This window comes from Delphinus delphis, chromosome 3 (genome assembly GCF_949987515.2).
Source record: "Delphinus delphis chromosome 3, mDelDel1.2, whole genome shotgun sequence".
In the NCBI taxonomy this organism is placed as follows: Eukaryota; Metazoa; Chordata; class Mammalia; order Artiodactyla; family Delphinidae; genus Delphinus; species Delphinus delphis.
Window position 1 is genome coordinate 114,043,011 of NC_082685.1, and position 23,910 is coordinate 114,066,920.

The 23,910-nt window shown below is 38.3% G+C and overlaps 1 protein-coding gene across 3 annotated transcripts in view; it reads right to left on the minus strand.

The window, feature by feature from the left end:
- Positions 1-2,929: 2,929 nt before the first annotated feature.
- Positions 2,930-23,910, minus strand: part of HMGCR (3-hydroxy-3-methylglutaryl-CoA reductase) — a 62,430-nt gene continuing 41,449 nt past the window's right edge. For all 3 annotated transcript variants that reach the window (XM_060009301.1, XM_060009299.1, XM_060009300.1), the window contains exons 2-20: positions 18,767-18,954; positions 18,233-18,344; positions 17,866-17,953; positions 16,451-16,535; positions 15,447-15,552; positions 12,316-12,422; positions 12,095-12,211; positions 11,514-11,662; positions 11,148-11,395; positions 10,860-11,038; positions 9,634-9,828; positions 9,139-9,297; positions 8,840-8,997; positions 8,007-8,112; positions 6,214-6,384; positions 5,774-5,914; positions 5,530-5,688; positions 4,931-5,085; positions 2,930-4,786 (exon numbers count right to left, since the gene is read on the minus strand). In XM_060009301.1, coding sequence (XP_059865284.1) covers positions 4,732-4,786; positions 4,931-5,085; positions 5,530-5,688; positions 5,774-5,914; positions 6,214-6,384; positions 8,007-8,112; positions 8,840-8,997; positions 9,139-9,297; positions 9,634-9,828; positions 10,860-11,038; positions 11,148-11,395; positions 11,514-11,662; positions 12,095-12,211; positions 12,316-12,422; positions 15,447-15,552; positions 16,451-16,535; positions 17,866-17,953; positions 18,233-18,344; positions 18,767-18,931 — 2,655 coding nt within the window. In that variant the 5' untranslated portion in view covers positions 18,932-18,954 and the 3' untranslated portion in view covers positions 2,930-4,731. The remainder of the gene's footprint in view (positions 4,787-4,930; positions 5,086-5,529; positions 5,689-5,773; positions 5,915-6,213; positions 6,385-8,006; positions 8,113-8,839; positions 8,998-9,138; positions 9,298-9,633; positions 9,829-10,859; positions 11,039-11,147; positions 11,396-11,513; positions 11,663-12,094; positions 12,212-12,315; positions 12,423-15,446; positions 15,553-16,450; positions 16,536-17,865; positions 17,954-18,232; positions 18,345-18,766; positions 18,955-23,910) is intronic.

Consider the following 23,910-nt stretch of genomic DNA (forward strand, 5'->3'; position numbering starts at 1 on the left):
CTCAACACTGCCCTTGTCTTCCTATTGTAACTATTATTTTCTCTTTGGAGTAAGTCCTAATTACAAATTTATTGTGTCAGTCATTCAACAACACGGAGGACCGTTAATTTTAAGGTACTGTACTAGGTTACAAGAAAAGACATGGTACCTGTCTTCAAGAGACCTTGGCCTGGAGGAAAATGTGGGCAAGATGTACCACTGAAATATGGAAACAAAAAATTTCAACTTTTATTTGTTTTATCTTTATCATTTTAGTTTTGTTTTTTCTGATGGAGTGCTCAAGGTTGTTCAAGGTTTGGATTCTACTGGCCTGGGTAGGCACTGTCCTAAAAGCAAGTTAAAAATGGGCCTTTCCTCAAGAGCTTTCCATTTAAAGTTGTTAAATTATCCAGGCTATACCAGCAAGCCAGCTTCAAGCTTTGGCTGCTTACCAAGGGTTGTGCAGCGTGGGTGAGATCATCCGGATCTGAAGGAACCATGGCCAGAGGTGAGTGGGCTGCTCACACACACCTGAGTCTACTTTCCTATTAAAAGCAATAAAGGTTTAAAAATGTGGTAAGTTGTTCACAGGCCATACCCTAGATCAAGAGACTGAGGTAGAAAATGCACCAAAACTTGGTGGGTTTTGACCATTTAGAGCCCTGAGGCTATAGCCCTAGTCCACACGGTGAAATGGGCAGGGAGGTAGGGGCACCAGTGTTTATCTCCCTTGTGAACTAAGGGCTAGGAGAGAGCTGCAGAATGAGGTTCTTCCATCACACATCATTTAGGGCTAATAATACTCTGGATTTGCTTGACTGTGTCCACTGCTTTTAACATACAATCCCAGCTGATTTTGCTGTGGAGACTGAGACAGAGCTCCCTTCACTGTCCCCTCCCTCCACTTCACCCACTAAACGCCGTTTACCATTTCAAATTTCAAGTGACGGGAAAGCAAAGGAGTTCCATAATCAACACAGGCTAGTGACTGCAGTCCTTTTCTTTTGGATTACTTCCTGATACTTTCTTGCCAAGACACACAAGGTGCCTGTGTGCTTTATGTTAGTAAATGGCACAGGGCCCTACTGCCTTTAGGCTCTCTGCCCTCTGGCTTCAGAACTGACCAGTCGAATGGTCTGTGGAATCAGCTTCTTGCCTCTGAGTGACCCTGCTCCAGGGCCGCAATCCTGGGAAGTTAAGGTATCAGTACAAAGCAGTCAAACTTTGCGGCTATAGGGTGGGTGAGGTGAGGGTACTGAGCAGGGAATGGTATATACACGAACCTCTTTAAAGGTAGACTTTTTTCCCCTTTGGTCCCCCACTGTCTCATTTGGGAGAGAGACCAGAGACCAAGGGGTAGGAAAGTGAGGGGAAAAAGTGGCTAAAAATGTCCTTTTCTGGGGCAGTCATTCCATTCTTTGAAAATGCAGATAATTTGGTGTTTTGCCAAGGGGGGGGGCAGGTTCACAGGTGGGGGGCAGGAGGGGAGACACAGACCCAAATAACATACCTTCTAGTTGGTTATATCTCTCTAGGATTAATTCTGTCTTATTAAGCAGCTATTAAGCAGCACTTGGCCTCTCCGTGGGTGTCTGCTGTGTGCTTCTGAATAAAAACTTTCTAATACCATTTATTCACAGTAACACCAGGCACTTCACCCTGAAACCCAGCACCGTTAGAGCAGCAACAGCAATACTAGAAAGAAATGTGGAAGTCCCAGCCCCACCCAAGACCAAGGGAATCAGGAGCCCAGGTGAGTGTGCTGCACTGGAGCTGGAGAATCCCTGGATTACAACACTCTCTCGTGTCCCACCTCCTAACTCCAGCTGGTGGCACGAGGGTCTCTCCCACTGGCCTTAGAGAACAACTGTGTGGAAGTGTCTCACATCCTGATACAAGAGTACCCACACCTCCCTCGGGAGCTCCCAAACTTGCTCAGGAAGAAAAGAACAAAAAGTATATGTGTGTGTGATGGAAGGAGGGGTTCCATGCATCTCATAATGGAAAAGGGAATCTGTTAAGATATAAATAAATCATTTGCCATCTTCTTTTGGCTTGCAGTGTAGAAGTTATCTTTTTGCTAACTGGGCAAAGTTCATTCTTAATAAATTCAAGTCATGTCCAGAACAGAAAGACAGCTTGAGAAACATTGGTCTTGAAAAAAAATTCCTATAGTGAATTTACTGCTCTTACTTGAACCTTCTGTACACAGTGGATTTGTATTGATGTTTTGCTGTTCTGTGTCCTCTTGTTTGAGCTCAGACCCTTCAATGTGAGATGTTCTTTTTGGATTTAATTCTCCATACTCTCCAAAGATGAGGAAAAATCCTGTGCTGCCACATGCATCTCACTGCTCATCAAATCACCTGAGCAGTAAGGGGACGAAACTTTCCCATCTCCTGTCCAGCTTGCCCCACTCTCGAGAGGGCCGACCAGACAAGTGATCACATGCCATTTTGGGAGAAAAATTCAAAATGATTCTCAAGTATCTGGGCTTAGTTCTTAGTGGCTCATACACACCTGTTCACGTCTCTAACTATGGCAGAAGTATAGTCAAAAATCACCAGAATTTGGGATTTTAAAGAGGCCAGCCTCAGCTATATAAGCTGTACTGTCAGTTGATACAGCTTATGTACATACCTGCAATGGCCATTTGGTTTTGGCTGCCCAACCTTTATGGCCTCTTCCTCTCAACTGTCATACCCCCAATATCCAAAAGTAGTCCATGATGATAAATCTGAACTACTCAAAGTATAAGGAAGATAGTTTTAATATATGTATAACCCTGGCCTGCTGTTCTGTTGTAGAGTGGGAGAAGACAATGGGAACGATAAATGGGTTTTGGGGCACCTAGTGTGAATTACAGGGTACCACTCTGGCCAGACTTTAAAGCTTCCAGGTCTCAGGCAGGCCTATGGTTAATCCAAACAAAAACGGTTACTGATTACACTTATCAGTATTAACCTCCTTTTCATAATTTACTGGAACTGGGGGAAAAAGTATAACAAAATGTATACAATTTAGTAACTGTACAAAACATTAGTTTAGCAAGATATTGGTTACAGTCACCAAAATGAAGACTCAAAATATTTCTCACTGCCACTTCCATGAAAAATTCAGATAAAAAGTCACTGGATGAAAAGTCACAACAGAAGCAATTTAAACTTTACATAAAACAGAAATTGTCAATCTTCCCCAACAATGCAGACACAATCACTCAGAGGCTCTCTGTACTGCCACGGCATTACTGGAATGTTTCTCAGAGTCCATCTTCTACATGAGCCATCAGCTTTCCAAGACCAACACTTGAAGCATTAGATGTAATACAAAATAAGGAGTTCTTTATTATTTATACAAAAGTTGTACATTAAAAAAAAAAATTAAGATTCAACAACTCTGCTGACCCCCTGAGGAAGATTTTATGGGTCCATCAAAGAGCCCTGTGTGGATGTTTCAGTCACCAACCTCCTGGCCACAGGACAAGGGACACTCCCTCCACGGCCATTCACACAGCACCTTCACTGGCTCTGAAAGCTGACCTTCCCCTTCATTAGGCTCAACAAGCAAGCCAGGCTTTCCTGGACAACATTAAAGAACACTGCCTTCTCTGGCCCAAGCTTAGAATGTTTTACCAGTATATCGGGTGATTTTTGTTTATTTCTTGAACGCTTTCAATAAACTCCTGGCACAAGAAGCTTTATTACAACATATACAAATTTGGTACAGTTCTTTACAAAAAACTACCTAGATTTTTCAGCTAAATAAATTTAAGTGTCTTTTAAGAAATTAAACTTGGCTTCAAGAAATGGTAATTTTCTTCCAAACTTGTGTTTTCTACCCCCTGAGTTCTAAGAGAGGTCACAGACTTGTATGTCATTGATAAACAGAGTCACCTTTGTCTAAGCAATATTAAGAGCTCTTGCATCTTTCATAAAAAGCACAAAACTCTGTTTCTTAAAGGCTTATATGCTGAAAGATATGTTATAGCCAATCTAGACAAACATTTGTATTTAGACAAGAGTCCTCTCTGAACAAATAGCCTGCAGAGAGAAATGCAGTGATTTTTTTTCTTGAAAGAGAACTGTTTAGCACTGCTTAGCACATTATTCTGTAATTTGGGAATAAGAGTAATTCTTCCTCTGAAGAAAGCAGGTCCCCTTCTGAAGAATCATGTTGCCTATCACCTCCAAAAATCAAAATAGACCAGCACCAAATGAAGTATTCGTTTACAAAAAATAAACTTAGCTCTTATTTTTTTTAAAGGTCTACAACCCAGACTTAATAAATTAACTATGAAATCAGGAGTTTTGTCAGCTATAGTATAATTTAAAAATCCATTTTCAACCCAGGATTGGGGCTAGGGCGGGTGTGGACAGGAGGAGGGTTTAATCTCACACTGATCACCATGAACTCCAAGAATTTTATCAAAAGAAAACTTGTTTTTCCAGCTGTATTCTCTTTCAGAAGTGTGCTGTAGCTTACCATCTGTGATACTATAAAGGCATAATATCCACGTTGAGATCTTTCCAAAGAGCACAGCATGTAAAGCATGTAAACTTCTCAGATCTGAGAACTCTGCATGGAAAGAAGAACCTCAGACTTTCTGAAAGAGCCAAAAACCAAGCAGTCGTCTCACTGATCATGTCTATTCATCCTCAACAAGACACTGCATTGAGCTTTTTTAATTCACAGATTTTATGTTAGTCCTTTAGAACCCAACGCCTGTGTTTCAGTTCTGAACTGTCGGGCTATTCAAGCTGCCTTCTTAGTGCAAGTTCCTTGGAAGTCTTGTAAATTTATCTTTGACCTACAGCAGAAAAAGACAAAGGAGAGATATACAAAATATCAGGAACGCAAAATTTTAAGTTAGGACTTGTATCTGAGAAGTAGGTTTTTCTACTGCATATTTTAAGTATAGGGAAAACATATTAAACAAATCTTTAAGTCTTACCTGTTGTGGATCATGTGACTTCTGACAAGATGTCCTGCTGCCAATGCTGCCAGCAGAGACAATTCTCCAGCCATCACTGTACCGCACACAATTCGGGCAAGCTGCCGGGCGTTTTCCCCAGGATTGTCTTTACACGCTCCCTGAACACCTAGCATCTGCAGCCAGGGACAGACACAGCAGGACTCACCCTTCAAGGCATGGCAACAACTTCCTATTCAATCAATTAAAATGAGGGCAACTACAATGGCATTAGAATAGAACCAGGCTCCAGTGGAAGTACTACATTTCCAAGATCTGACAGCCAGTACTAACAATGGAATACACCACAGTGAACCTAACATCCACAGCCTGGCTGGAAGTGCACTTACTCAGAGCAGATGAACAATCATTTGCTCTCTTAATCTACTTTCTCAATTTACTAAGCCTGTGCCTGAACATGCTTTACTTGGACACACTGGATTAGGCCGGTGGGAAACGAATGAAAAGACCGGCTAAAATAGAGAGGGGAGCGATATGTGGTATCAGGTAGAAACACAAAGAATCCCAACGAGTCGGAACTGGGCTTGAGGTCACTGGAGCCTGTGCCCCATGTGTCTTACCTGCAGACATGCTTGCTGAGGGAGCAGGTTAGTCCCACCACCCACAGTCCCTATTTCTATAGATGGCATGGTGCAGCTGATATACAAGTCTTCATTTGTGGGACCACTTGCTTCTATTAAAGTAATACAGTTTGAACTACCAACATTCTGTGCTGCATCCTTAAAAAAACAGAAAGGAAAAAATATAAAACTTATCTCACTTAGAACAACGCAAGACAAGAAAGGTGGAGGCTGGCGCCCTCACCTGTCCACAGGCAATGTAGATGGCAGTTACAATGTTTGCTGCGTGGGCATTGAAGCCACCGATGCTCCCAGCCATGGCAGAGCCCACCAGATTTTTATTAATGTTGACCTCAATCATAGCCTCTGTAGTAGTCTTTAATACCTAGAAAACAGAGTGGTGCACATCTTACATCTTCCCCAGAAGATTCAGGAGTGGGTTACCCAGATCTACTTTCTGTACCTCCAGAAAACAAGGGAGTGTAGACGTGGCCCCATGTAAGCCCCATCCTCAATAAGAAGATTATCAGTAAGGTCTGTTCCGTGAACGCCACCCACAGGCAGATGGGTGAGATAAGATAAAACACACCCGTATATTCAAGTTTACTTAACCCTTAATATTACTTTTCCCAATTTTGTAATCCAATGAAAGACTAACAAAATAAAAGTCATCCAATCACTCACTTCTCTGACAACCTTGGCTGGAATTACAGCTTCACAAACAACAGACTTTCCTCTTCCCTCTATCCAATTTATAGCAGCAGGTTTCTTGTCAGTACAGTAGTTACCACTAACTGCCAGAATCTGCATTTCAGGGAAATACTCATGAAGCTTTGAAAGTGCTTTCTCTGTACCCTATTAGCCAGAAACAAACAAACAAACAGCAACAGCAAAAACTGTATTAGAACAGTTATTTATAAATCAGAGGCTTTATTTGTATCTAATAATACTAACACTTCTAAATATAAGAACTATAATAATCTTTTCCTAATACGTTTTTAGATATGAAAATGGAGTTCTTTATAGTCATTGATGAATAGGATGATGAGAATATAATGAGAATATTAAAAAAAACTCATTGAGAATATAATACTGTATTCATGTCACTGGGGAGTGAGTACTCAATCCACCATCAACATGTAATAAATTCCCTCTTCTAGTTATTAAATTGTTACCCAAAGGCCCAAGTTACCGAGCCTGTAAAGAGAAGTCAGACATTAAAGTAAATCTTGTTGTTAACGGAAAGTCATTAGGATTTACATAAAATGTAAACAAGCCTTCCAATGACTTCCAATTAAGTTAAATTAATTCAATTAACTCACACTTCAAAAACACAAAACATACTTATTGGCAATTTAAGTGTTTTTTTTAATTGTGGTAAAATACACAAAACATAGAATTCACCATCTTAACTATTTTCAAGTGTATAGTTCAGTAGTGTTAAGTACATTCACATTGTGTGTAAGCAATCTCCAGAACTCTTTGTCTTGCAAAACTGAAACTCTATACCCATTAAACTCCTCATTCCACTTAGCCCCTGGTAACCACCCTTCTTTCAGTCCCTATGAATTTAACTAATCTAGGGAACTCTTAAGTGGGAATCATACAGTATTTGTCTTTCTGTGACCAGACTATTTCACTTAGTAAGTGAACCTCAAGGCTCATCCATATTTAGCATGTGTCAGAATTTCCTTTCTTTTTAGGGTTGAATCACATTCCACTGTATGTACATACCACACTTTATTTATCCATTCATCTGCTGATGGACACTTGGGCTGCTTCTAGCTTTTGGCTATTGTGAATGCTGCTATGAACATGGCTATACGAACGTCTTTTTGAGATCCTGCTTGTAATTCTATTTTTATTTTTTTCAGGAACTGCTATACTATTTATTGGAAAATTTTAAAGCGTATGTATTTAGTCACTATACTCTCTTTCTGAATAGTCCTTATAACAGGTAAAGCACAATTAGCCTAGCTAATTGACTTTAACATTTTACATTTCTATCTGATAAACAACAAATATCAGTAGAATAAAATTTAAGCTATACACAATCTTCTAAGGAGATAATTAAAGGAGCTATACACACATGAACTTGGCTTCTTAAATATGTCTTGAAGCCTCTAGAAGAGGTCAGCTTTCAGGTTTAAGAAAGTTTTGAAGAACAAATCCCCAGATTCCTCCCAGCCCTTCTGAGTAGACCCAGAACATGTACAATGTTAAGTCTAAATATATCAAATACAAACACCACCAATCAACAAATGCCTGCTTTATATAACATGAGTTACATGAATCAATATTTACCTTTCAATAAAAATCTTTCAATCAGTTAACTCTTTGAGTAAGTAGTATGTGTACATGGTACGAAATTCAAAAGTACAGGAGGGAATAGAGGGAATAAAGTAAAGAGCAAGTCTGTTCCCCCCCTCCAGGGACAGTCACTCCTGCAAGTTCTCATATAGTCCATCCATGCTCACCTTTGAAATCATGTTCATCCCCATGGCATCACCTGACTTCGACTGGAAACGGATGTAAAGGTTGCGTCCAGCAACACTCATCTGAAGTTTCTGTAGACGTGCAAATCTGTAAATAAAAGAAGCAAAGACTTTATTTTTTACTTTTTTAAGGAAATGGAAGTTATGTTAAAGTCTACCTTAGTTGGTTCATTTTACACATAAGAGAAAACTCATGGAGACTACATATTAAATGTACCTTCTTTAATTAAACATTATATTAGAATACTACTTCAACTCTGTCTCATTCTTACATGCTGCAAGAAGGAAGGGCTGCAGAAAGTCATGTCATCATAAATAAACTTTAAAAGTTCAAATGAAAGCAAGCATATAAGCTTGAACTATAGTGGGGTTATCATTTGTATTGATTATACTTCTTTATAAATTTAATTTTTTGTATTCAAAGTATATCTGCTATACTAATATTTACCTCTATCCTGCTTGGAAAATCTTTTTCTCAGGCAATTCTGCCCTAGGGCAAGTTTTGCTCAAAACTCTTGTAGGGCAAAGTAATAGCCTAATCAAAGTGAGCCTTATAAAACCAACACACAAACTTGCAAGCTCACGCTATTTCTTTCTAATTAACCTTTATGGAGATATTCATTTGTATCAACATTCTGCTCCCTCCATCCCAACCAAGCATTAATATTACTTATTTTGAAAGAATGGATTGAAAGTTGATATTTTATTACATCACCTTAGGCAGTCAATACGTTAACAGTTATGTTTAGCCATCCTAGAAGATGGCACTGGTTCTGAAATAAACATAAATGCACATATAAGCCCCCCCCACACACCTGCTGGTGCTGTCGAATGCCTCCTTTATCACTGTGAACCCTTCAGGTGTCTCGAGCCAGGCCTTCACTTCTGCAGAGTCACAAGCACGGGGAAAACGCACCACTGGGCCACGAGTGATCCCGTCTGCAAGGATTCGGCTGCTGGCACCTCCACCAAGCTATGAAGAGTATGTTACAAAAGCATGTTAATCCTGAAAACAGTTCTGCTTGTCCCAAAAGGTGTCCTTGATTGTCCCCAAATTTCTTCTCACTGCCTAGAGTGTATCTTAAAACAGGCAAATATATAAATGCCAACTTACACCTATTGCTCTGCAGCCTCTATTAGTACTGGCCACAAGACAACCTTCTGTTGTTGCCATTGGAACCTGAAATTCTTTTTCATCCAGGCACAGAGGTCCTGCCACTCCAACAGGGATGGGCATATAACCGATAACATTCTCACAGCAAGCTCCCATCACCTAAAAGGTAAAGTCAGGCACCAAGTGAAAATCTATATAGCAAATACCCAGCCCTTGTCATTAATAACTTTCTTCAAACTTAATGCTTTAGTGTATTTTTCAACCAAGTTTTTTATTTACTCTTTAAAAGTCTTGAGTAATGACTATAAATAAAAACAGGAAAAATAGTTTTTAATTTTGATGACCTATATCATAAGCAGAATACAAAATTACAGTAAAATGAGTTAAAAAGGACGATGTTTTATAAAACTATGTATGTATAAAAGACAAGTCAAGAAAAAGACTGAAAAACTAAAGCTACAAAGCAAAGCTGCTCAAATCAAGAAAATAACATACCAAGGAGTAGTTATAGTCCCTGTAGGGCAGATACTGGAGAGAAGAAGGCTCTGGAAGTTTTCTGGAAAGTAACTGTCGACGAATAGATACACCTCGTTCATAGGTTTCCATCAGAGTTTCCAATTTGTAAGCTGGGATATGCTTAGCATTGACTAATTGGATGATCTCAGCATCACTAAGGAATTTTGCACCTTTCTAAAGAAATGGGGAAAAAATAGAAGGGGGTTGGATAGAGGGAAATGAAAAAAGACTTGAAGAACCATACTTCATACTCTTCATAATAAATAGACCATTTAATACAAACAGTGCTCTCCATAGAACTAAAACACAAGTACTTTAAGAACCCAAAGGAATTTGAAGTTCTAAAGAAGGAGATGATTTAAGTAGAAATAAGAACATCAAAATAAAGACAAATTCTTTATAAAAATGTGAAAACTAAACAAATGTTAAACCAAAAACACTAAATTGTTCAAGTGATGTTCATAGAAAAAAAAATTCCAATTAAGATGGTGACACCCACCCTATAAGTTTTGTAATACAGCATGACAGTTGAGATACTGGTACACATGTTAATAAGAATGAGGGAAAGGAAACTGATGAAGAAAAACACAATCTGTTCTCACTCATATGCACATAAATTAGGAATGAACCAGACTAAGCAGATACGGATAGAACACAATAGTCACGCTAACTCATGAGCAGACTGTAGGCAGGACATCCTGTTCAAACATCAGAAAGAAAATAAGCCTCCTCAGGAGCATCAAGCTTACTTTAAAAAACCAAACCAAACAAAAAGCCCCCAAAACCTTTCTTCTTTCTCTGAAGTTCATTTCTGTGTGAAAACTTTCCTAGGCCTTAACACATATGAGAATACAGCAGTTGCTCATCTCTTTAATAAACAGTAATAAAGTAGAAAGAGCACTGTGACACTTGAGTCAGTAAATCTTGGACTCTTGATCCTAGCTTTACCATTTCCTAGATGTTTTACTTTGGGACATACTTAATTAACCCTCCTGGAGCTTACATTTTCTCATCTGAAAAATGGAGAAAATTCCACCTATCTTACAAGGTTGTAGGGAATAAATAAATAAGACCAGTACCTGTAAACCATGCAACAGTGTGCCCAGAACTTAGGTACTCAGTAGCTATAACTTCCTTCCTTCCTTTAATAAAAAAGCTCCTTTTCTTAAGAAAGATACCAGCTTGAGTTTGTTTTATTTTCTCACCTCTGCATTCCCAAGTATCTGCAGACATTCTTCATTAGGCCGCGGCTCCATGGGAAGTTCAATTTCAGGTTCCTGTGTCTCTAGTTCCAGTGAAGTATTGAGTAAGGAGGAGTTACCAACCACAAATGTAGCTCTGTTTGAGGTGTCAGTTTCTGCCACTAAGGGTTTTATAACCTCAACTGTTCAAGAGATCAAAAGAAATCTCACAACACTGACCTTTTAAAAATGACTCGACTTCTTGACAAATCAACAGTGGAAGAATGGAAAATGAAGAGAATAAGAAATCACCTTTTCTTTCTCTGTTTATCCTGGCCTCCTCCTCCACTGCATGGAATTTCTGGTCATTTCTGACCAGTACAGGGTCACGTCTACAACAATCGTCTGCGACTTTCTTTTGGGTCACTACAGGAGATGTGATAGGGTTTTTTAACGAGAGTGTAGATTCTGTCTCTGCTTGTTCAAAGAAGATATACTTGACAGCCAGAAGGAGAGCTAAACTTAGGGTAATAACTTGTTCAATATCCATGCTGATCATTCTGAATAAAAGAAAGCAAATTAAAATGTTATTACTCAAATACAAAAGGCACACCTAAATTCTCAGTAGCATAGAGTGCTATGATTCATAGACAACAAAGTAGGGCTCAGGGAACTTACTTAGAGAGATAAAACTGCCATAGGGAAACACTTGGTTCAATTCTCTTCGACACATTTTCATCCAATCCTAAAGAAACCTTAGAATTGTCTGCTGGAGAAGGATCGGCTATCCAGCGACTGTGAGCGTGAACAAGAACTAAGCCTAGAGACTGAAATAAAAATGTAAAAATCATGTATCCTCTGCATATCAATGGAACCTAAACTCATCCTGTGCAACTGGATAATTAAACACTACCGTCCTCCCATGGCCTCCCTTACCATGAAAAGAAAGACCCAGGCTTGCTATGTGACTGACTAAAGCAATGGCCCCATGGAAAGGCTGAAAACATTCCCAAAAAAAGAACAGATTTTCTAAGAGAGATAAAGTGGAAGAACTTGAAAAATCTATTTAGGGCAGAGAGAAAACCAGGGGCCTCAAAGAAATGAGAAAAAAAGATAGAAAAAGAAAAAAAAAAGGGAAGAGGAACATCAGTGAAAGAGCCAAAAATTGCACAAAGACAACAAGAAGGAAAAAAAATTGAAAAGCAGAATATGATACTGGAACTAAAAATAATGAAAGAAGAATAAAACTGTATAATTACCATAATCATCTTAACCCTCTGAGTAACAGGATTTGGTTTATTTTCTTCTTCTTCTAAAACTCGGGCAAAATGGCTGAGCTGCCAAATTGGACGACCCTCGCGGCTTTCCCGAGAAAGCTACAAAGTAAGTGAGCACTACGTTAGAAGGTGCTAATATTCTTTAGGTGAACTAATATGAAAAATATTACTCTTCTACTAATATAAGTAAGAACTGCTCTTACCTCTAAAACCAAGGACACACACGCTGGGAAGAAAGTCATGAACACGAAGTAGTTGGCGAGAACTGACATGCAGCCAAAGCAGCACATAATTTCAAGTTGACGCACCCCTGGTTAGAGAAAAATTAAATGCATCAGCTAGTAAAGCAGTATGTGTATTTCTGATGCTGCATACATCACAAGGACTCTTCCTATAGGTAGACAAATACGTGGAAGTATTAGTATATTAAGCTCTTTGTCATCTACTGGAAAAAGAATTAGAAACTCAGAGGTGCTGTGAAGCCTGAGCACACAGAGGATAACTTCCTCGAGGGCAGCGACCTTGGCTTCTCCCATGTCCCCAACGTCACAATGCCAGGCACGGCAGCGTTTAATATCCGTCTGATCATCCCCTTTGATCAAATGGTGTACTCTGTTTTGAGACAGGATATCAAGGACAGTCAACTCTAATGGAGCAAACTCCTCCCACCCCATTATACTACTGATCCGATCCCACTCATCACCACAAAAGCAATTCACCTGTGGACCAAGGACTTTTTGTAAAAAACACACTGCCAGTTATACCATTCCTGATATAGTATCATAATAAGTATTTTATGTGTACTACTCAGCTCTGTTTTCAATATAACCTCTGTGGTGTCTACTGATGTTCTTACAATTTTGGTTCATTTCATTGATCTGTTTGAAAAATGATATAATGCAAAAAGGCAACCCAAGATCCAAAGTTAACAAGTGTTCCATTACAAAATGCTTGCAGTATCACTTGGTAATCTTCTCAAATAGAAGGGAACAGAGCTGGGGAAAGATTAGATTACCAAATCCTACTCCCTCTCTTTACAAATAAACTCGAATATAAAATATAAAACGTATTTCTGATGTTATTCACATTAAATATAAAAATGTTTTGAAATACATACAAAAATTGATTCCCTTCTCCCATAAAGACTGCTAACTAGAGTAATACAAAAAACCCCTCAATGTTGTATTTTATTTTCTGAATCGTAATAGATCATTTGACTAAATAATAGAAAAAAAGCATACATTGTATTTTCTAAAAATTCTATAGCTATTACCCTCAAATGCAGAAATTCAAGAGAATACAAAATTACAATGACAAAAGCATTATGAACAACCTATATTTAAAAAGTAGCCAAATGTAATCTTTTCAAACTTGAGACTATCAAACCCATATTGACCATTGCTTTTTACCACCTGGCTACCTACTCTTTCCCTTTGTACAACAGTAACTACTGTCGTCATAGGTTCTTCAGGCATTCTTCCTTACTCTGTCCCAGTGGCGCAGCCTCTTTGTGCCACTTTTTTACTGCAAGGAGGAAGCACCAATCTACAAGTTCCAAGAAGTAAAGACTTTTTAAAATTTTTTACTGGCTTTCCAAAGGTTTACTTTCCTAGTTAGTATGTGTTAAATCTGTCCTTTTATTCTACCCTAAGCCAAATCCCTAATTTTACCATTTCTGTATGGCTGTAAATGCCTCCTAGCTGGGTTTTCCAATATCAAATCTAATCACTTCCTTTGTCCACTGCTCTGACTTATGACCAAACTCATCACCCTACTTTCCACATCAGTCTCCACTGCTTTCCACATCAGTTTCAAAGCCCACTACCAGTTCCTAGCTAATCCTCTCATCTTCTTACATACTGTTCGGCTTGTATAAAATCACATAGGTATATTTTCACCTGATCAAAAACATTTTTTCTTGACTGTGGTGGCAGTTACATGACTACATCTTTGTCAATACTCAAAACTATACCCAAAAAATAAATTTTAAGAAATGTACATTTAAAAAAATAATTTTAAAAAATCTTTGCTAAATAAACTTTGAATGACAGGTAAAATAACTGAATAAATAATAAATTTACCCTCAGAAAGTTAGCAGAAACATTATATATATTTAACATACTATCTAGTGAACAGACCTCAACTAATAATAGCAACTAACTACTCTCTTAAAAGTTAGATAATACACTTCTGAAAGAATGAAACCCCTTATTGAGGGCACTAAGGCACCAGGAAATACACTAGAATAGTAGTTAACTAAGTGTGACCCTCATGAGAAAGCCAGAAAATCTAGTCTTAGTTGATTAGGAAACCTTGACAACAGCATGATATATTCATTCTGGCAAATTTCCATATGAGGCCATAATTTTTGTCCTATATAATGGAGTCCTGTGTTTGATATTTAATATCTAATTCTCTACTATCCAATTAAGAATGAAGAAACATGTGTTGAGGTCAGTGCTGGCTAAGTGCTAAGATGTACTGCATACTGTCTGATTAAATCTTCCTAACCACTCAGTTAGGTGGACCCAACTTAGATCTGTCCACCTCCTGACTTTTGCACTGTCTCCTACATGACAATTAAAATACAAGGAACCAAGTCATTAATTTAGTCCAGACAACAGCGGAGGCTGGAAGATGCTTTCTAAATGAGCCTAGAATACAATCTTGGTTAAAAACCAAACAAAAAGCAAATAAAAACACCTTAAAGTCATCAAAAAAGTAGAGCACAGGAAAAGATGATGAGATAGTAAGAGTGAAAATAAATCAGGGGACTTCCCTGGTGGTGCAGCGGTTGAGAATCCACCTGCCAACGCAGGGGACATGGGTTCAAGCCCTGGTCCGGGAAGATCCCACACGCTGCAGAGCAACTAAGACCATGCGCCACAACTACAGAGCCTGTGCTCTAGAGCCCGCGAGCCACAACTACTGAGTCCACATGCCACAACTACTGAAGCCCGCGTGCCTAGAGCCCTGCTCCGCAACAAGAGAAACCACTGCAATTAGAAGCCCGCGCACTGCAACAAAGAGTAGCCCCCGCTCGATGCAACTAGAGAAAGCCCGCCCACAGCAACAAAGACCTAATGCCGCCAAATATTTAAAATAATTAATTAATTAATGTAAAAAAAGAAATCGGTAACCTACTAAGTTTTTGCTAAAGCAGACAGACATAAGGTCAGATCAGATATACCCACATATTCATACAATTAAAAAATTTTAAGAGTAATGTCAGACTTTTAAAAGTCAGAATTTAAGAGTAATTGATACAATTTAATATATTCCTTTTTCTCTTCTACAAACTCATTTTAAAATATATTAAAAACTGTTTACAAACCTGACATGGTACCAACTCCAATCACAAGACATTCTACAAGAGCATCAAGGGTGAATGTGGGACCTAAAATTGCCATCCCACGAGCAATGTTTTCCCTTACTTCATCCTAAAACACAGACCAAACATATCATGAGGGTAAGGTACAAAGTAACTTTTAAAAATGTTAGCGCATCCAAGGGCTTCTACTAAACCTAATTTACTATATTAAGAATAAAATACACAATATGCTAAGACTAACAGGCATTCCAGATACAAAGGATAATACAGAGAACTAAAGAAAGAAGAATATGTACACTGCCCTGCTTTCCCCGTCCACTGAACGAGATATTTCTTAGGAAGAGTCCTTTGAAGTGGTGCATTAATCCTGCCATTTAAATCCCACATAAATCCTACATTTTATACTTTGGCTACCACTGACAGAAGTTCTTAGTTGCAAATTTTCTGAGATCGTATTAGTATTATGAAACCTAAATATCCTTGTCAAAATGCTCAAATGATCATAAATATTCATCAAATACATAATCAGGGCAGAAGTACACGATATTTTATACTGTTACTCAGCGTTATTAAAAATGTTACGTTCTTTAAAGTGACTAATGAACACCAAGATAAAACTTTAGATGGGAAATAATGCTAGTGTTAATTCATGGGGTTTAGAAATCAATCTACCCTGAGATTCTTCCATTAGATCCTGTCTGTCCTCTGGTATGTTTCACTAGGTAGATACTCCAATTTATCCTAAAAGACATAATACCTTACGTTCTGAAAACTTCAAAAAGGAAAATAGGCAAGATTCCAAATTCTAGAAGCTGTGGAATTACAACTGAGTTGTCAGATAAATGGGACAGTTCCTAGGGCTCCTAGGAAGACCAGTCTTAGGACTTGACAAAATTGCAGGCAATTCCTGAATCTTGAACTGTGAAGAAACTCTATTAATCTTTCCTATTAATGTAAACAATCTGAAAAAAAGGATACTACTAACATTCATGTCTTATAAATAATACCTGTGAGTTGGAACTGAGGGCAAACTTTGCTAGTGCACTTGCTCTGGAAAGGTCAATCAGCAGTAGGAAGAAGGGCAAAGCTTCACTGGGGGAAGAAAAAAAGAAAACAAGATGATCAGGTATTATTTAACAAAAGAAAAAATACTACCGAAAAGTCCCTTCCTAAAACAAAACTCCCCCCCCACCCCTCGTCCCATGCCTTGTATGAGCTCTGGCATGTGTTACCTCTTTGCAGAACAAAAGGTATAACCTATATTCCTTTGGCATCCTCAAAGCTAAATATATTAGTCACTCAAAATATTTAAGAATATTTTTAATGTTAAAAATGTAAATATATTTATACAGAAACACCTTCTGATAATTCTATAGCAAAATATCATCCTTAGTTAAAAAAAAAATGTGTCCTTGTGAATCACCATGGGGGAAAAAGAGGAATACAGGTGTCCCCCACTTTTCGAAAGTTTGCTTTACGCCACTTCTCTTTTATGAAAGACCTACATAGTAACCATTTTTGCTAACCAAAAGAAATCCAAACAAGGTTTTCACTTTGACAAAAAAAGGTGAAAAGAGAAAATAGCATTCAGTGTTTGTTTTGCAGGGAACCGTTACAGAGGCAGTGGGTACCTGGAGCAGACAGAGAGAACGGCACTGCCTGGGAACTACACTTAGCATCTCAGCACCGAGCTGCCATAGCTTTGAACTGTGTCTGTAAACACGGTGCTTTACCTTGATTTATTGTGTGCATCCCTTCAAAGATGTGTCCCAAGGCAACTGCTTCGTCACTTACAAAAGGTTTCATAGGAAAGGTGTACTTTCAGATAGCAGGGGAAACCTGTATACTGTATGCAATTCTTTTTTCATTAATTACTATCTATAGAAGAATAAACTGAACAACCTTTCTAGAGACCAAATTGGCGATAACAGCACTTAAAAGCCCTAAAAACCTACACAGCCACTGTTTCACTACTAGGAATGTATCCTAAGAAAATGACTATGAATACAAACAAAAATTTAGCTACAAAGACATTTATCACAATGTTGTTATTAATGGGGGAAATTAAATAACCTAACAATCCAACCTAGAGGATAGGGGAATACTAGACAGCTATTACAAATAATTTAGTTTAGCATTAAGGACATGCAAAGATGTTGATAAACTATTATAAAGCATAAAAGTTATAAAGCAGTATATACAGTATGATCTCAGAAGTTTTCTTTAAGTATAAAAAAGTGGGACAGGATATATACTAAAACATTAACAGGTATTAAAATTAGCTAAATGATTACATGAAAAATTTTCCCATATTTTCTATAAACTTTTGATAATTTACATACTATAATGCTTTATATCATAGAGAAGAACAGTTCTTAACAATATATTTTAAAAAAAAGTATATTTATGCTTAAATACTTACTTCAAGCCTGTCAATTCTTTATCTAAGAAATGAATGACAACTGTACTGAATACAAAACTTGAGAAAATTGTGAAGAGTCCAGCAATACCTAAAATGACAAAATTCAGCAAACTGAAAAAACTTCAGCCTTTTTTACACACACAATAACAAACAGTCCCATACGATATTCTGAGAGAAATAATACTATTTTCTCCAGATTATTAAAGTCTCAAATAGCAGAATGTCTAACTCGAATAAAAAGAAATAAAAGTATTGAATACATGCAGCACACACATTTCCACACACATGATTTAAACAAACAGGTAAATTTCCACAGTAAATCAAAGATTTGATAGCACACAAAAAGGTTAATATATAAAATTATTACCCAAAATATATTTTGATCCAAGTTGGCGTAAATTCTGGAACTGGAAGTAAATATACAGGATTGCTATGCATCGTGTTATTGTCAGAATTATGATGTCACTGCTCAAGACATCCTATTGGGAGAGATAGAAAAGAAAAATCCAAATCAAAAATAAGAATTTTTATTTTGCATGCATCATTAGTTTACATACCATCATGATATAAATTTAGGCACAAGTCAAATAAAATATTACAATGCAAATCAAAAATTTACTCCTAATTTTTAAACAATCTAATGTTTAAGCCGATCATTTTTCACTATTAGTCACTTATGAAAGCTATATTTCTCAAGTAGAGTCAATTACACTCATTTGTATACCAAAAGCAAAAGAGAAGTATTTCCAGTGCATTTCCATACTATATAAGTAAATGGAAGTTATGAATACTGAAATAAAAATTCTACTCATAAGTTTTTTTGATTATGTGGTCTCTAAAAGGAGACACTCTTTAGAAATTCAAAATGTATTTAGTCAATAATCAGATTAATCTCACAAACCTCTTCAAACTTTGGACATTCATAATTCCAACCACAGATCTTATCGTTACCAGTAAACATGTTCATGGACATCATACAGATGGTCAGTGTCACTGTCCCCACTATGACTTCCCACGGATGGGAAGCCACAAAGAGGCCATGCATTCGGAAGAGTCTTGACAACATTGTAGCTGAAGAATCCTTGGATCCTGGAAGGAATATCAAGTATGAACACTTAGTATACAGCTCACTGTATTCTTAGGAAAACATTTTAAGGAAAAGTGCATTGTAAACCCTGATTTGTATGCAGCGTCTTGTATATTAAGAATAAAACTATTTGACAGTATTCCTTATAATTCTGGAAAATAATTACAAAATTAAAATAAGAGGACTGTTATTACTTCTTTACTCACAACACTTAAATCCTCTATTATTCACTAACAACTTAAAAGCAGCTTTTCCTTACCAGTTGTATGAATTAGAGCATTTAAGATCAAACCAAATAACACCTCAGCCCGATTATTATCTGAGGCAAGGAGGAGAGCAATAAAGCACAAAACAAAAGTGAGAAACAACCATTCACATTTATTTTGATTACCCTGACACAAAATGCATATAAGCACCCTCTTCATTCTATACATTCTAGTTATGCAAAAGATAAATACCAAACAATCTACTTGTTCAGTGTCCTCCTGTAAATCATTATCTTAGTTTATAAAGCTCTTCAAGGGCAGGAGTCCATTAGACTTTTCCATTCCATAAAACACATGGCATAATATGTCACTAGCAAAATGTTTAATAAACTTCCCAATGTTGCTGTCACCAGAGGTCTTTTCCCAAACTTTAACAGCATTTAATAAAAATGCTGGAACAGTACTTGAATAAGAGGATGGCTGGCCAAAGTAGACATCTACAGCATTGAAAAATTCCCAACAGAATATGGGTTATTTTGACCTAATGACTACCATGGCAAAACTTTTCCATGTTTGCCGGCTAAATAACAGTAATAATAATTTTGATATTCTGGTTTAAAAAAAAATCTAGTATAGTTATTAATCTCTAATATAGGAACTTGCAAGCCTTCTTACACTAAAATTAATGCTTATGATAAAGCATATTAACTACCCATAAAAATCAATTAAGATTTAATTTTAAGGCCACTGATTGACAGACTATCAAGAATTCAAATGAATCTCACATTTATGGTAATAATTAAGAAAGTGATTCATTTATTGAAGAAAGAAAATAAAAAGGAACCGAATTAAGGAAAATAAAGCATTAATCTATTTAAAGTGTTAGGGAAAAGAAAATAAGAGATGGCTTTTACAAACCAAAGCAATTACTAAGCGTCATCTCTCACTGCATCACTCAATGTTCTCTATTCTCTACATTTCAGCCACACCAGGCCACCAAATAGATACCTGGTTTCCAAACCACAGGTCACAACCCTTCACTGGATCGATGAGATCATGAAATCAAGTTTATGAGTCAGAACAAATATTTTAAAATAAAAGGAAAAAGAGAAAAAAGCTGTGGGTAAGGCATGTGGTATGGGTAGATATTATTTTTTGAAACATTACGTTTCATGAAATTATACATATGAGTGTTTGTACTGGCTTCCGACATAACATGTATTTCTTATTGTGGGTCTCAATTTTAAAAGGCGGGCGGGTCACTGGAATGTATAAATGTGGCATGCATCTGCCTGTGTTTATTCAGGATTTTTCAACCTTCCTCCCTGAGGCCTATTGCTCATTTCATCCTCCAGCACATTGCATTCATACATAGCAGTTGCTCAACAAATACCTGCTAATTAAAAATAAATTCTTAAGCTACAGTAGCATGCATTTTATTGACACATCTGGAAACAGACCTAAAGATGACTTTTTTAAAGATATGGATATAACTCCCCCACTTCAAGCCCCCCAGTTCTCTGCATTCAGAGAACATATTAAGGGAGGATGGGGTTGGGAAGAGAGGCTATACATTTCCTATACTATCCTGGAAAATGAACAATAACAAACATACTTTCTATTAAATTAGCAGGGACTTGGACTTAAAGTATTGGAGAATATTAATCATATCTTAGATTTGAACTCTACTTCATTTCAACTAAAAGCCTCATAAGAGCCTAGGTTTTCATGACAGCCTTCTATCACATAACTTCCTTATATTTAAAAACAAAAAAACAAAACTCTATAAACTAGTCTAAAGGATCAACTAGCATCAGTGTTGCAGAAGATGAATTAACTAAAAACACATTTTGAAACTAGGTCAAAGTTTCTAACACTCTCTCCCCGCAAGCCCTCTCAATTTAGAATATTCCCTCAACAAGAAAATGTATTCTTCACTATTAAAAAGTTAATTCAGTTGAATTAAAATCTGAGCTGCTATCAAGAAGGCACCCCAATTTGATCACAAATAGGTTTAGCATTATTAATCTATAATTATATATTAGGGACATTATGTTTTCCCTCAAAAGCTTCATGGTAGCATTGTCAATACTGAAACATTTCTTTCCTAGGTGTAAAGTCATCTTTGCAACATTCCGGAAAAGATTTACACATGATACCGTGACATGATCTCATAAACCATCTCCAAACACAGAGAACCTCACCTATTTGGAAATACAAAATGAGTAACCAAATGTACAAAGGTGTGTCAAAAGTAACTATAATTGCACATTTCCCACTAGCACCCTCTCGATTTCCCTGTGTTTTTGCAAATCATTTAAATGCCATGGAATCCAATCTTCCAACTTCATCAGCAGTTGCAAGTGGCACTAGCAGGCAATAGACAGCTCATGCCAATTCAAAGTACAGTATTTAGGCCATGCTGCAATAAAAATAAATTTTAGTTTAAAAAATCAAGTTAGGCAATGTATGCCTTGCTTATTCAGACTGAAGTATGCTGCAAACATTTCACAGATTATTCAAAAGAATGGATAATTTAAATTAAATTGAATCCCCAAACTCTAATTCAATATGCTACAAAAACCACCTACTATGGCCAATTGCAGAAAAAGATGCTTTGGCATCCTACTCTGATTCTTTCCTCCCACTCAGCACTCTTCCTGTGCTACACATTCCAGTATTTGATTATACACTATCTTACATTGTTCTCATATTAATTGCTGTGTACGTTTTGTCTCTTTGAAGGCAAGAACCATGTAGGGGACTTCCCTGGTGGCGCAGTGGTTAAGAATCCGCCTGCCAATGCAGGGGACACAGGTTCGAGCCCTGGTCCAGGAGGATCCCACATGCCACGGAGCAACTAAGCCCGTGCGCCAGAACTACTGAATTCAGCCCGTGAGCCACAACTACTGAAGCCCGTGCACCTAGAGCCTATGCTCTGCAACAAGAGAAACCACCGCAATGAGAAGCCCACGTACCACAACGAAGAGCAGCCCTCGCTCAACCGCAAGTAGAGAAAGCCCATGCGTAGAAACAAAGACCCAACGCAGCCAAAAATAAATAAACAGACAACAAATAAATAAACCATGTCTTGTACGGAGTCATTTTTATTCCAACAGGATCGAGAATTCTGCTGCTCAACCCAGTATCCTATGGAAAAAAAAAAATTCTCACACTGGAATCAGGAAACCTGGATTCTACACCCAATTCTATGACATGGTGTGCCTCTGTGTAAGTCACATATCTTTTTATTCACTTATGAAGCTAGAGCTCCAAAGTTCCTTAACAAAGGCAAGTATTAAGTGAACCATATGAAACTGCTATTTTTTTGTATGGGAAAAACGGTCAAATGTCAAATATCAGCAATTTCATATGGTCAACCTAAATAGATAGTGATATAGATGTGTTAATCTATCCATGGGCTAGAAACTGGATCATACAAGAATAAAAAGAGCACATGCACATGCGTGCGCACACACTTCATCTTGAAATGCTTATGCCACACACACAACCGTTTTCACATGTTAATGATGTAATCTTTGCACATTTTTTAAGCCTTCATATTACTAACTCCCATTGTCTTTACTGCCAAGTTTATCACAAGTTGGAAAGACACTACCACCAAGCAGGCCCTCACAATCCAGTCTTGTCACACTCTGGGCCTTTCTAGATTACCTCTAAATCAAAAAATGTCTTTCATTGCACGGAGAAAAAAAATAATTCACAAGCAAACATAAAAAATACATTCTCTACATTGCGTGACGCTAAAATTTTACACGATTACTTAGTACGGCCTGGAAACAGATGTTTCCCATGACTTTTCAGGACCAAGTCTAAGAAGGCTTGTCCTCAAAGACCTGAAAAATTTCAAACGACCATTTAAGATGAAGTACATCAACCTCCTCCTACTGCAAAAACTGACTGTTCTATTTGTGAGTCTCCAAGGTACGTTCTTCCTTATCAAAATACCAAAACCAAATATTCCGAAAAACCTACAAGGTTTGGACTAAAGGACATCAGCAATCAGCACCAAGGAGACTATGCTCCCTGACAAAAAAAAAAAAAAAAAAAAAAAAGGAGAAGAAGAAAGAAGGAGAGGAAGGAGACGGAGAGGAAGAATCGTTGAAGTCTTCGGGCAAGTCTCTACCTTGGGCTCTGCATCCTCTCAATCCCGTTTCTCCTGGAAATAACCAGACGCATCTATGCAGATCCACGGTTCTTTCACGGCTCTGAGTTAGTCAGCAGCATTTAAGGTGCTGACGAACAGCAGCACCAGGGCGTGAGCCCAGTGATAACTGCAAGCCTGGGCGTGAACGCCCACACCTGACAGACCTTCTCGCGTTCCCTCCCCAACCTGCGGGCTTGGCTGCCCCACAGCCCACCAGCATTCCTCGAATTAAGGGGACTGCGAGATCACCCTGCCTGGCACCCTTTCCGCCCCGACGATCGTGACTGCTTGGCCAGCACCGCCGACTTCGGACAGGGCCAGCGAACGCGGCGCCGCCCCGCCGGTCCACCGATGGAAACGGGAGCCCAGAAGAGGCCGGCCCGCCCCCCCGCCCCTCTGGCCCAGCTTGGCCCGCGGGCTCCCAGCTTGGCCCGCGGGCTCCCCGGCATAGAGGCGGGCCGCCACTCGGCCGGCCGCACGTCAAGGACGTCTCCTCGCAGTCCCCGCAGGACCCGGGCGCCACCCCGGGCAAAGCCGCCAGCGCAGCTCCCCCCGGGTCGGCAGGAGGTGCCGGCTGCCCCTTT